Below are 13,704 nucleotides of genomic sequence, written 5' to 3'. Positions count from 1 at the left end.
ACACCAGGTTACATCTACCCCACCACAGTGAACGAGCTTTTCTCTTTCCCACATCCATGCAAGCACCTGTCTTTTCTTGATAATAGCCAGTCTGACTGGGGTGAGGTTAAATCGCAAAGCATTTTTTATTTGAACTTTCCATGATGGCTAAGGATGCTGAACGTTTAAAAAGACATTTATTGGCCATTTGTACTTACTTGAGAACTGTCTGTTCAGTTCACTGGCCCGTTTACTTATTGGCAAGGGTTTTAATTTTTTTTTTTTTTTTAGCTCTTTATTTTAGATGTTTCTCCACTTTCTGAAGTATGGCTAGCAAAACTTTCTTCCATCCTGTAGGCTTTCTGTTCACTCTATCATTTCTTTTGCCGTGGAGAAGCATTTTAATTTCATGTAATCCACTTGTCAATTTGAGGAAACTAACTCCTGTGTTATCCGGGGTTCCATCTAGAAATTTCCTGCCTACATCCTACATCCAGAAGCATTTTCCCTTATTAGTCCCAGATCATGTTCCTTATACCTTGGTCATAAATTAAGTGAGTTGGGTCTAGAGAGATGGCTCAAAGGTTAAGAGCACATATTTTCCTGCAGAGGACCTCAGTATGGTTCCCACCCACATCACATCAAGCAGCTCACAAACACCTGTAGCTCCAGCTTGGGGGAATCCGATGCCATTTTTTTGGCCTCTACAAGCACCTGCACTCACATCGACACAGTCCCATACAAAGGTATATATATATATATATATACATATATATATATATATATATACATATATATATATATATATACAGAGAGAGAGAGAGAGAGAGAGAGAGAGAGAGAGAGATTTTATCTTTATTTTTTAATTATGTGGTTTGGTTAAGCACAGATAAGGGCCAGGCCAGTGCCTGTGGAGACCAGAGACATTCAACCTCCTGGAGCTGGAGTTACAGATGGTAAAGATGCTTAAAAATACCTTGTTTATTGACACTAAGGCAAGGGGAAAGTGATGCATTATTTTTGAAGCATCTTCTAAAGACCTGTCCTTTCACAGTCAACACTAAATGTTGAGTATTCTCCAAGAAGTTCATCTGCTTAAAATTAAAACCAAGTGTGACTCAAGAAATTCTACCATTCCATCTGAAATGCATGTCATGTGTCAACCACAGTCAGCATCCTCTTTTGAATGAAACTGAAGAAGGCAGACAGGAATCAGCCATCTTCTTGAATGAAAAATGATATAAAACATGAATGACAGGAGACTTGAAAGACAAGGAAGCTGTCTTGCAGGGTAGCCATGTCCCTGAATGTTACCAATCCTGTTTGCCAAATGACATGTATTTGTGCAGGAGAAGAAACTAAGAAGTTCGTTTTTCTATGGAGAGGCATCTGGATTCTTTGCAATATGCAACTAGGATTAAAGATTTAATGTGTTATTTCTCAAAATTTGAGAAGCTAGAAAGAGGACAAATGATATCTCAACTCTCCTCCATTTTTTAAAAGAAACTAATTTATAATTTTAAATGGATGTTATATTACCTTCTTATATTTCCCCTTTAAAAATGAACTGTGGCTTTCAGAGTTCATAGTTGGGTAAGATTGGTGATTACTTTTCTCCTGTAGCAGCGAGCTACAACTACTGGCCTAGTTCAACATGTTTGCTGGCGCAACAGTGGAATCAATGTCATGGTGTACCAATCACTTTCCATTGGGTTTAAGGCTCACTCCATCAAATGAAACACATACTTGACATAACTATTGGGTCCAAGAACCTGAGGCCAGACAGGTCATAGACCCTAGGAGGGAAGCTACTACCATTATTCTGCTGAATAGGCATAGTATTAAACCAATTCCTAATTATGTATTATTATATCCATAAATTATTGCATCTCTTAACTCACACCAGAAAATGGTTCTTTCTGCAGTAGAGGCAATTAATAGAAACCCAGGGTTAGCTAAGTTGCAGAGAACAGGAGACTGCAAAATTCTCAGCATAAATAGGACATCACATCATATTCCTTCCTCCCAATGCTCACTGGGGAAAAAGGAGTGGAAAGACTCTAGTAGCCAGAGGCAGTGCAGGATACAAGGAAACAGTGTTGTCTGGACACAGCAGGCAGCAGCACTGATGAACTCACAGCAGTTGTGACAGCATGAGTAAGACCTGGGCGAGCTCAAGACAGACAGTACCTCAGCATGGAGAGGGGAGGTGGACATGGTGTCCCACCCCTAGTCAAGAAACTACCGGCAATGATAGCTGACAGGAAATGGGGAGTCCATTTTCTTTAAGTCAAATCTAAGAGTGTGGCCCCTGGTAGTTCAACCATGCTCCCCAGCGTATGACCACACACATCCAAGAACAATGGGACTTGATGGTTTAGTTGGGGGTTGTGGATTTGGAGTGCTATTGTTGTTGTTTCATTTGGGTCAGTTTGGTTTGGTTTTTGAGGCAGGTTCTTTCTATGTCACAATGGCTGGCCTGGAACTTAGTATGTAGACCAGGCTGACCCTCTGCTTCCCCCAGTGCTAGGAATAAAGGTATATACCACCACACACATCATGAACTTCATGGTTTATTTTTTAAAAAATTTTAAAGGAGAGGAAGGAACACAAATATGGCTGGTTAAGAGACAGGGTGGATCTGAAAGAGTTGGGGGAGGGTGGTTACTGTCAAAATATATGGCATGAAATTCTCAAAGAACTAATTGAAAGAAAGGAACTGGGCTGCTTTTAACTGAATGAAGTCTTATTTATAAGAAAATTTGGTTTTAAAATGTGTTTTATCTATATCATTTTGGAGCAATGTGTACCAAATAGTCAAATTCAGTTGCCAATTTCAATGACAAAGCATTTTTAAACACATATGGAGTTATACAATTAAATTCCAATCACATTTCAACGGCATGTGATGGCACATGCTTGTAATCCCAACACTTAGGAGATGGAGGCTGGAGGATGGTAAATTTGAGGATATTCTAGACCAGTTCTAGGCCAGTCTAGTAGGCTACATAGCAAGGTCTTTAGAAGACATCCTCAAGAATAATAGGTTCTGACCTACAGCTTCGCCAAAGCTTTTGGCTACACCGGGTGATGGTGGCGCACACTTTAATCCCAACACTTGGGAGGCAGAGGCAGAGGCAGACAGATCTCTGTGAGTTCAAGGCCAGCCTGGTCTACAGAGTGAGTTCCAGGACAGCCAGAACTGTTTCACAGAGAAACCCTGTCTCAAAAAAAAAAAATAAAAAAAAAAAAAAGAGCTTTGACTACAAAAGACATGCCGCCTCTTCTAATCAGCTCTCTGAAGACATTCCCCCAAAGGGCCAGGAACTTTCAGTAAAGCTTCCAAGACACAGCCAGCTCCTTGGATCCTTCCGGTGTCATTGGAAGAGAACAGTCACAGCATGAACCCGTCACATGTATCACACTTGTTCCAGGTCGCTGTGGCTCTGGCAGAGGGGCTTGAATTCCGTGCTAAAACCCTGAAAATAATGTTGTATATGTTTGGAGTCTCCTTGGGAAGACAACACTTACTCATCAACCTCACGAGAAAAAAACAAATGAGTAAGCCTTCAAGGATAACACGGAAGTCCTCCACCTCCCCAGGAGGAAGTGTGGCGCAGCAGAAAATGTCAGTGAGCGAGCACTACTTCTTCCAAATGTGTGTACTGACGAAACACTGTGAAGCTTAATATGAAAACATTTTCCTGCATAATTTTAACAGTTATCTCAATCTGTAAATTCCAAATTCAAAGATCTCAATCTTTATTTAAAAAAAAAAAAGTTCAACCCCCAAATTTTCCATGAAGGAAACAACAGCTTTCTTTTCCTAAATTGTTGTAGCTGTACTCTTCCAACTGTACAGCCCTATAAAGTGGAGTCATAAAGAAGATTCTGAGGAGAGTTGAGGGACGCATTAATCTATGGGACTACAATGCTAAGTCATTAGAACTTAACACAGTGTAGGACTTAATAATGTAGTTTAATATTATACCCATTTAGTAGAACAATAGTAGTAGTAGATGGTCATCAATATATGCCCTACAACTGATCAAGGTGCAGAGAATAAGAGACTTGGAACGCTCCGCCCTGAAAGGGACATCTGTATCACACCCCTCCTCCAGAGGCCTGGGGATCATTGCACAAAAGAGGGCATAAAGACTGTAAGCGCCACAGGCAGTGGATAACCACAAGTCAACAGTGTTTTCTGGAAAGAGGCATTTGTTTAACATTTGTCTCTTGGTTCACATTCCGTTTTACCTGAGAAATGAACTATACAAATCTCGTTAACTTTTTGTGTCCCTAATTGGCTGCCGTGAGCCCAGGACAAAATCTATGGAATGAAGGATTGACTACTCTGACCCAGTTATTTCTCTCTACTTGAAAATATTTTACAAGTGTAGGGATCCCTCTACACACCTAATAAATATAAGTGCTTCAAATTGGAGAGAAATCTCTACTTAGCTTAGGAATAAGGAAGTCAAGGACAGCTTCTTTGAGGGTCATTTAGAAATATTTCAGAGGGCTAAGAAAAAACTGTCCTGGAAATGTGGGAAGTCCCCTGAGAGGAGAGTGGTGTAACTGTGCCATAGTGACTGCAGGGGATGCTAGGAGATGCTGAGGTAAGATTCATCGGCCTTAGGCCTCACGGTGATAGTGAAGTATGAGAGGATGACAATTAATAAGAGATCATAAAATGGGGCTGGTTCCCATTAGAGTATTTTCACTAGCATGGTCCAAGAATCCCAAACTGCCAGTCTTGGAATGCTGTAACCTAACACCATAGAACTTCAGCCTGGAGGCCTGTGGCCTGAGCTTTGGACCAGGACCCAACTATGAACAGCCAGAACTTCCCTTATTTGCATGGCAGAGATTGCATAATTAGAAACTGTATGGGCAGCAGGTGAGGTGCCCGGGCAGCCTGGACTGCCTCCTTCACATGGCATGGATTACAGGCCATGAAAGTGTCTACAAAGAAACTCACCCTAACGAAACGGGGGAAGGCCAGCCCCACCCTCACCCCAGCCCAGAGTCCTATGCTGTAGGTGGTACTGGAGTCACTGCCATGACCACTTCCTTCTTGCACTATACGTTTTTCCCGTGATGGTTAAGAGTGAATTCCTCCACTGCCTGACAGTGCCTTCCCAACTACTGGCAGCTCAACCCAGTTCAGTACAACAAGGCTTCTTTACTTTATACCAAAGCAATGGGATACTTTGAGGAAGTGGTAAACAAGGGGGGTTGCTTGATCACGCTAAATTTCTAAACCATCATCCCATTATTTGCAGAATGAGGGAGAAGAAGACACACAGAGATTTGAGGAACAGGGCAGAAGAGAATGCAGGAGTTGATTCATGCCAATCTCACTGACAGAAGAGTAAAAGGCTTTCGGGGGCAGAGGAGAGACTGAGCTCAGTGTGGACATGCTGACTCGAGAGGTCTATAATGCTTTCAAATAGAGACCTCAGACAAAGAATCCACACTTTGGGGACTCTGCTATGATGGAACACAGAAGATGCTCACAGGAATTCATCAGCACAGGGGTGGGGCTTGCAGTGTGGACAGGGATGAGATCAACAGAAGAAGAGAGAAGGAAGTGCAGAGGAACTCCTGACCCAGAATCCAAGCTCCGGTGTCCAGTCTGTTTTTTTGCAGGTTCCTGGTCACGTGACATGCCATTCTGGGTCCCCTGTAATGGGTCATGTCTCTGTCCTGTGTTAGTATATCGCATGGCTCCCTACCTGATTACGTGCCACCTGCTTCCGTTTGCATCTGGATTGTAACTCCACCCTCTCTGCCCCTGTGTCCTGGACCCCTTGCTATACCTGCTGCACACGGTCCAACAGTGACGCAGTAAACACTTCCTTAATAAATGTAGGGCTTGGCTGCCAAAGGTCCTACACTTGGAACAGAGCCCGGCCTTGCCTCCCTCCTGGTAAGGTATTTGCCCAGCAGATGTATGAAGAAATCTTCCTTCTGAGCTCACGGGATACCATCACATCTGTATTTTGAGCTATTGGTAATGTCCTAATGCCAAACTGAAGTGTCCTACGGGATGAGGGGAGGAGCCAGGCTGCCAGGATCCCTGTTGGGAAAAGATCAGCTGTTGTCATTCCCCAACCATCTCTCCACCTACGGGACAAACTCACACCAGTTCACTCCTGAAGCAATGTCTGCTTCTGTTCTGACCTGTGCTCCTCACTTTCCCAGTGTCACCCAGAAGACTCAGCTCTGAAGCTCGTCCAGTTTCTGAAGAGCTAGCACAGAGCAGAAGATGCGTCTGCTGGCTTATCTGTTTGGAATCCGATTGCTCTGGACCCGAAGACTTGCGGCTAGAGGGCTACCCTACAGTCAGAGCGCCGCTCTAAACTGTGGGGGAAACTGCAAACCAATAGAGGATAGGCAGGAAAGAACAGGCACACTGCAAGCTTCGCTGGCTTGCCACGTCCCTACCTTTGCAGCCAGCCGACACTCCATCACCCTGACGTTGAAATGGGAACTGGCTGCCTTGTTCGCTTCCACGCAGCTGTTGGCAATCACAAAGACGGCTCCACTGGGGAGTCTCACGTCAGTGGCTCTCAGAGGACTAAACTCTATTAACTTGGCCTATTGGAAGAAAAGTGGCAGGGGAGACAGTAATTTATTAAGATTCAGAAAAAAAAAATGTTCAAGCTTTTATGCATTGATTTTATCTTAAGAAAGTCTTCTACAAAAATGCCACATTCGTTCAGACATCATTTCCTGATAGCCAGGCACTGCACCAGGCACTAGAGACACAACAGTGAGCTGGGCAAGTGCTGACTCTGCCCTCCTGGAGTCCACGGTTGCTGCAGGAAGACACGAAATTATGTTCCCATGGGAGTCCGTGGGAGCACCGTGATGTTCAGGGTCTGACACAGATGCTTAAAGGAAGGCCCTCACCAGACAACTTAGTGCAGCCTTTGAAAAGGGAAGTAGACACTGAGTCCTGAAGGATGCTTAGAGACGTCAGAAAGAGGGAAGTTTCTGTACTTGGAGAGGAAACAAACGGCACTGGTGTGAATGGAGCTCTAGGCACTGCTACCCGGCTGAAGCCTAGAGCTTGTGGAGTGAGAGGCTAAGTCGGAGGCAGAAACTGGAAGTCAGGTGGTGATGCTCTTTGAAAGTCCAGAGAACGAGGACTCTCTTCAGACCCTGGACCTGCCTTACACTAACAACAGAACTCATGCTACCACATCTGCTTGCCAATTCACATCCAAAACACCTAAAGTATAATTTTAGTGTTAAAACAAATTTCCTCATACCCCATGTCTTTGACTTAGAAGAATCAACAAAAACATATTCTTAATAAGAAGGATCCAGGTGTTCTTGGAAAACAGCCAAACCTGAAGGAATCTCATGCAAAAACTAAGACAGATCTGAAAGAGATGCCTGCTTCTATTTTGGTAATGGGCAGTTCACAGGCAAAAACCCAAACCTCTGCCTTGCCTGAAGGAGCTGATAGCCAAGAGGAAGTGGTATTGAACCTAAGAATTTATTCCTGGCCCGCCATCAACATTCTTCCTCCCACCGCCAAAGCCCCAAAAATGTTGACAGAGAAAAATGACACGAAAGAGTAATTTACAAAAAGAGGGGTTATGCATATATGTGGTAAGAGAACTAACATTTGGGTTGAAAGCCAACGTGAGATTATGAAACACCACAAGATGAAGTGATTTCATGCAAGGTCAGGAAGGGAGGTCCCGAGGAGGGAATTGAGAAATCTCATCTTAGCAATGAGATATGGGGGCGGGGTGGGGGAGGGGACATCTAGACACATGAGAAAAATAAGTTTCAAGTGTGATTCTGGACGCTTAAGGTAGAGGGAATCGATAGGAAAGGAGTACATTCCCTACTGTTAGCCCTGACTTACAAAAGAGTTGGACAATGTTCTCCAGCAGAGACTGAGAGACCAGACTTCCCATAACCACGCGTGCTGGGGGCTGCAGGCCTTCCCCTCCAGAGATGCTTTCCCAAGTTGAAATTTCCAAATGGCTCAATGCTACTTACAGTTCCTTCTTCTGCAAGAAATGAGATGGACTGGTCCATGCCTCCTCCCTCAGTGCCTATGTAACGCTCGCTCTTGGCACAGATCTCTGCAAGTTCCACCTGGAGAAGCAAACATCCATTTGTACTGGGATATAGTTATAGCCTAGTTTTCATGCCAGGTATGTCAGATAGGCTTGAACTCCAGCACCAACGCTGGTCAGTTACACAGTAACTACAGAGAGCAATGTGCTCTTCACAGCAGTTCTAGACTACCACTGAACCCAGGAGGAAAACAGCAAGATCAAGTAAGCACTCCATAATGGGTCTCGATTGAGAACAGAACGTGCATGCTGGTTTCTGTACCCCTCCAGGACTACAGTGCAGGTAGTTTTCCTCATCTTTCTGTTGACACTGCCTCTGGCCTCTGGCACTAATTCATTTGCCTTTGTCTCCAAAAAGTGACTATTTCAGTGGCTCCAAGCCAAAGCAGGGCCAGAGTCTCCAAGCCAAAAGTAGGGCTGTCTCTCTGACATGTCCGTCAAGTGCAAGAACAGAACTTCTCACTGTAGGTACAACCATAATGAAGAAACGTGGATGAAGAGGCATGGTCCTGACCCATACTGAAAATGCTAAGAGATCATTAGTTGTTCCTTATTGACTAATATGATAAGTTCAAATTTTTCATCTTGCATCCAAAGCCTTCTAAACTTACAACCAAATTGAACGTGAAATTGGATTGTTTACCATTGTTTTTAAGTGGAGGTGTCTTCTTGACCATCTCACATATATTTATACAACCCGGTGCCACTTCCTGCCTCCTATACAAATCCTATTGCCATTCAATATCCAGGTCATTGGCCACATAGATGAGCAAGCTGACCACTCAGATTCTCTGCCATCATGAAGGCTTCCTGAAATGCTATGCCCACTCTGGTGTCCTGTTTCTCTCACCCCTGAATCTCTGACATTGCCATCTAGTGACCCACAATGCTATCTGGTTGTTCGTTTGTTCTTCTGAGGTTTAATTCAGGACTTTATTTCTCACTTATTCTATTAGATGTTCAGAGTGATCACGCCAAAACACTGGTACACTACAGCCTTCTCTTGTCCACTTGCTTACCTACATCTTCTCGACATGGTGCACAAGTTCTTCAACAACTTAGCTCTCTGCTCTCCCCTCCAGCCTGTTCTCCCACTGTTCCCACAAACCCTCCAGTCCAGAAACAAGGGACAAATGCTGCTCTTCCTGACTGCCCGGCACTCACCTTTCCTCAGGACTCTTCTATCCCTGTTTCAACAACTCAGCACCCCCAAATTTACACGTGCCACAGAACTCCTCTCTGCTCTCCCTACTTCTAACTCTATGATCACTTTGAGTCATACTTTAAGTGGGTCTACTTGTCTCTCTCCAGCAGACTATGGGGGTCCATGTAACACCTATTCCACAGTCCACTTAAGTAGTCCAGCCTGGATCCGGGTACTTATTACTGGTCCTTAACTGTATCATGTTTCCACTTCATCTCTTCTCCTCAAAAACCTTTGAGTCTGGGAGAGCTAAGCTGTGGTGTTTCCTCAGTATCATTGCCAGGTATGTACTAAAAACTCCATAGACTGCCGCTGCCTTCCCTCCTGAGAAGAGATGCCCAAACACCATCTGGCAGCGTCAGCAAGTGGCCGTTATGGCTCTCCTCGGTCATGTGGCTTCACTAACATTAACTTTGCCTTGTGACATGAGGTAAACCTGGGATTTGGGCATCAAAGGCATTGCACATGACCTGATGGTACACACAGCCAGTGGCCTGTCCATAATAGACACATTAAAAATAAACTAGTGACCGAAAGGTCAAAACACTTGTACTTAAAATGCAAAGAACCAACACGCCCAGATGAAGCACTTCCTACGGCAGTCTGTGAGTAAGTAAGAGTCTGGCTGCCAACCTCGCTGTGACCTTGGGTTAGAGTCAGCTCCTTGATGCCGCGGAGTGTGTAAAGAATCAGCCACAAACCTTCACCTCCCCATGGTACAGAGGAGGATGGTGAAACTTGGGGACTCATACTGGACGTGGAGAAGCTAGAATCTAAGCTTCACCCATCTGACCCTGAAGTCCAAGTTCCTTTCACACTCGAGTGGCTTCCCCCAAATAGGGCTAATACAACCATTGTTTAGCCTACTGTAAGGGGATGTGAAAAGACAAATGAGCACCACCAAAATTTTAATATTCTCCTTTTTATGAGGAAAAATATTAGAGCACTGAGAAGTATTAATGACTTGTTTATAAAGCTCTTAAAGTGGACTGCCAAGAGGGCTCACCAACAAAGGCACTTGTCACCAGGCCTGACGACTTGAGTTTAATCCCTGGGACCTACAGGGTAGAAAGAGAGAACTGACTCCTACAAGGTTTCCTCTGACCTACACATACACACACTAAATAATAAATATTTAAAGCACTTAAAGTATGCCCTTGTATACTCTAATAGTTATAAGATGTTCTTGTGGGTGTGTGTGTGTGTGTATACACAGAATTCAGAGTGACACCTTCATGTCAAGGAGAGCCTACCCATAGAGAAGGGGCCATTCCAAAACTTGCTACTGCTGTGTCTGGCAAATTCTAACCCAACAGACAATACCCAACAGTTCTAAGTGGTGAGAAAAAAAGAAAATGAAAAGGAGTGAAGAAAATGAAGGAATGAATTAAAAGATAAAGGCTGACCTCATTGACAGAACCTTAGGTTACACGAAGAAAATACAGCAGAAAGAGTCCAGTTCCAGAAGCCTCCCAACCCCTGGCTGAGCCAGAACCCCCCTTCCAACCAGCTGTGTGATCTCAGGCAGGTGCTTCACTTTTTCCAGTTTCTATTTCTCATCTGGTATTAACAATAACAATAGCATTAGTAACAGAAGATTTACTGAGCACTTACTATGTGTTAAATACTGTTCCAGTGACTTTGCCTGAATTACTCACTTCTCAGAATCCCATAAAACAGATGCTTCTCCATTTTGCAGGCAAGGAGACTGAGTCATTTGTTGGGTAACATTATACTGGAAGTTATTAAAGCTAAATAAATCTATACTGAAGAGAAAAATAATGCCCTCCAAGCCACGGGATTACTGTGACGATCCTAAACTTAAACTTTAAATAACAAGTAAGACCAGTGTTCTCATGCAACATACAAGTGTTGACAAGTGTTGATGTTATTTTCACAAATGAAGAAATCATCATTTGATTTGCACAAGCAGATAGCTAAAATTGAAGTCAAATACAGGATGTGTTAAAGATGTTCACGGAAAGAGAATTCTAAAGATTCTGCAGGTCTCAACAACAATGAAGAGTAACGAACCATAAGGAGAACAGAAAAGTAGGACCCCACGCAAGCCATCTCTGTCTACCTGCAGAGCAGGGAGACCCCACCCCACCCCCCCAAAAAAAACCTGCCTGCCTGAAAAATTCAACAGTGGGCCCACCCAACAGCTGGCTTCCTCAGGGGCCCTCGCTCTGAGGCCCCAGTACTAAAGGGAGGCGGGTGGGCAAGTCCTAGATGAGTAAAAGATATAGAGACTAGAAACAAAGGCTAAGAGAAAGCCAAGTGACTTGAGGAAAACATCCGCTTAAGTCAGACAGCAAACAGAATTAGTCAAACCGGAGACTATAACCTGAGGTCAAGGAGTCATCCCTGGAGGGGCACTGAGAACCCGAGTCACCCTGGCTAACTCAGGGTCATGTGCCATCTGCCCAGGTGCTTTCCATTCTATAAGATGCCGGAAACGGAGTCATCACACATCCTCCAAGAATGTAATCAACCAGAGCGGCTCACAAAGGCACTGAATTGGTGCTTCCAACTTCTGAAGTTGTGTATGATTTCAGTAGACGTCACAAAATTAAGAAGCTGTCAAAAAGCATGTTAACAGGTGTGGGGTGGGGGGTGAGGGGGGACGGGGGGAGAATGAGCAACCTGGAGGTAACCCAGAGGAAAGTGAACTCAAGGACCCAGTTCTGTGCAGTAAAGGGAAAAGTCACGTTTCTAACACGTATGAAGCGTCTGAATTTTTCTGATTTCTCTACACCCACAAGTACATACAGCCTGAAAACTTGCAAGCAGAACCAGCAAAGCTGGAGCCTATGGAACTTATTCTCTCTCCCTCCACAGCTGCCTCTGCTCTTAGAGCTATGCCCTTCAGGGGCCAGGGTTCCTCTCAGCTAATCTCTAACGGCATTTGATTTTTCTCCCTTGTCCTTAGGGACAGCAGCTGGACTGTGGATGCTCTGCTAAGCTGTGGGTAGAGGAGAAAGCCAGAGTCTGCCCTCAAGGGGCCAGCAACACTGATCTTCTCTGCAGATCTTCAAAAGAAGACAGAACTCTACAGTGCTAGACAGCTTCTACCTTCCCTGCCTCCAGTCAGCTCTCCCCTGCCTCCACTCAGCTCTCCCCTGCCTCCACTCAGCTCTCCCCTGCCTCCACTCAGCTCTCCCCTGCCTCCACTCAGCTCTCCCCTGCCTCCACTCAGCTCTCCCCTGCCTCCACTCAGCTCTCCCCTGCCTCCACTCAGCTCTCCCCTGCCTCCACTCAGCTCTCCCCTGACTTCAGGCTGCAGTCTGCTGAGAGGGCTCCCAGGAGGAAGGTACCATTATGCTTCCCTAAGACTGACAGGAAAGTTAGGACGAAGAGGAAGGCAGGAATTCTTAAGGGCTCCCCTGCCTCTTCCTCACCTCAAACATGTTCTCACTTCCTGCAGGCCTCCCCTACCCTTCACAACACTGGGTTCTTATGGGGACCACTATTACCAAACTCTTCCCCAAAATGGCAAACCCCTGGGAAGTACCTTTTCATGACCTGATCCCAGAGTGCGAAGCGGATGTGAACTGCTTTGTTTTGTAGCGTGGCTCACTGCTGTGCTCCAATCTGGAGACCTGTCTAGGTGCTCCACAGAAAACAACAGCACCCGAAAGCTGCTTGAATTTCTTTTTGAAAGATGTGACTGCTAAGTCTTCACCTCTCTAATACAGAAAGGGGAAACTTAACTTCTGCCTTTTTTTTTTTTTTTTTTAACTACATGAAAATTTGTCTGAGGATAATGGCAGCTAATTCCCAAGATCAGGTAAAACTGATCTTGGCAGTCAAGGCTGAAATGTTCTACAATGTAATAGAGGAAATGGAACAAGAAGATCAAACATTAAACAATTAGAATCTGGAAGCAAACACAAAGGATGTTTCACAAAAGTAGATCTAAAAACCTGCTGAAGTCTAGAACCATCACTGGCGAGTGATGATGTCACAGACACTGCACCTGCACTCGCTGGGGAGAGCATGAGCTAAGGAACCCAGAGGAGGGTCTAGCTGGAGTGTGCAGCTCTGAAAACATCCAAGGTGTCTTGTGAGGACAGAGGAAATCTCGGAGCTGGCTCCCTCCAGAATTGATGAGAGGGAGAGAGACATCCTTACATCCCCGAGCTGTTGGCCAGAAGGGCGGATTTGGAGAAGAGGCCATCAGCAGTAAGGCAGGGTACAGAATTGTATGTGGGAGGGTTTGAGTTTCTAGGCCCATGGAGATCCCGAGGAAAGGTCTACTCACAGATTTCACCCAGATCAACTATCCCTGCCAGTACTGGATGAAGAGGCTCTTGTTGGTATGTGCTATGCACAGTCTTAGCTATTTCTCCAAATGATGTCCGTGGGAGTACCAGTGCATGTACCAAAGGCCGTAATATTACCATGACTTGTGCA

At 44.8% G+C, this 13,704-nt stretch overlaps 1 protein-coding gene across 4 annotated transcripts in view; it reads right to left on the bottom strand.

The window, feature by feature from the left end:
- Positions 1 to 13,704, bottom strand: part of Galk2 (galactokinase 2) — a 115,020-nt gene that overhangs the window by 42,808 nt on the left and 58,508 nt on the right. For all 4 annotated transcript variants that reach the window (XM_059261314.1, XM_059261316.1, XM_059261317.1 and 1 more), the window contains exons 6-7: positions 8,005 to 8,103; positions 6,430 to 6,582 (exon numbers count right to left, since the gene is read on the bottom strand). In XM_059261314.1, the coding sequence (XP_059117297.1) occupies positions 6,430 to 6,582; positions 8,005 to 8,103 (252 nt within the window). The remainder of the gene's footprint in view (positions 1 to 6,429; positions 6,583 to 8,004; positions 8,104 to 13,704) is intronic.

The sequence above is a fragment of the Peromyscus eremicus genome, chromosome 4 (genome assembly GCF_949786415.1).
Source record: "Peromyscus eremicus chromosome 4, PerEre_H2_v1, whole genome shotgun sequence".
Taxonomy (NCBI): Eukaryota; Metazoa; Chordata; class Mammalia; order Rodentia; family Cricetidae; genus Peromyscus; species Peromyscus eremicus.
This window is presented reverse-complemented; position numbering and strand designations above follow the sequence as displayed.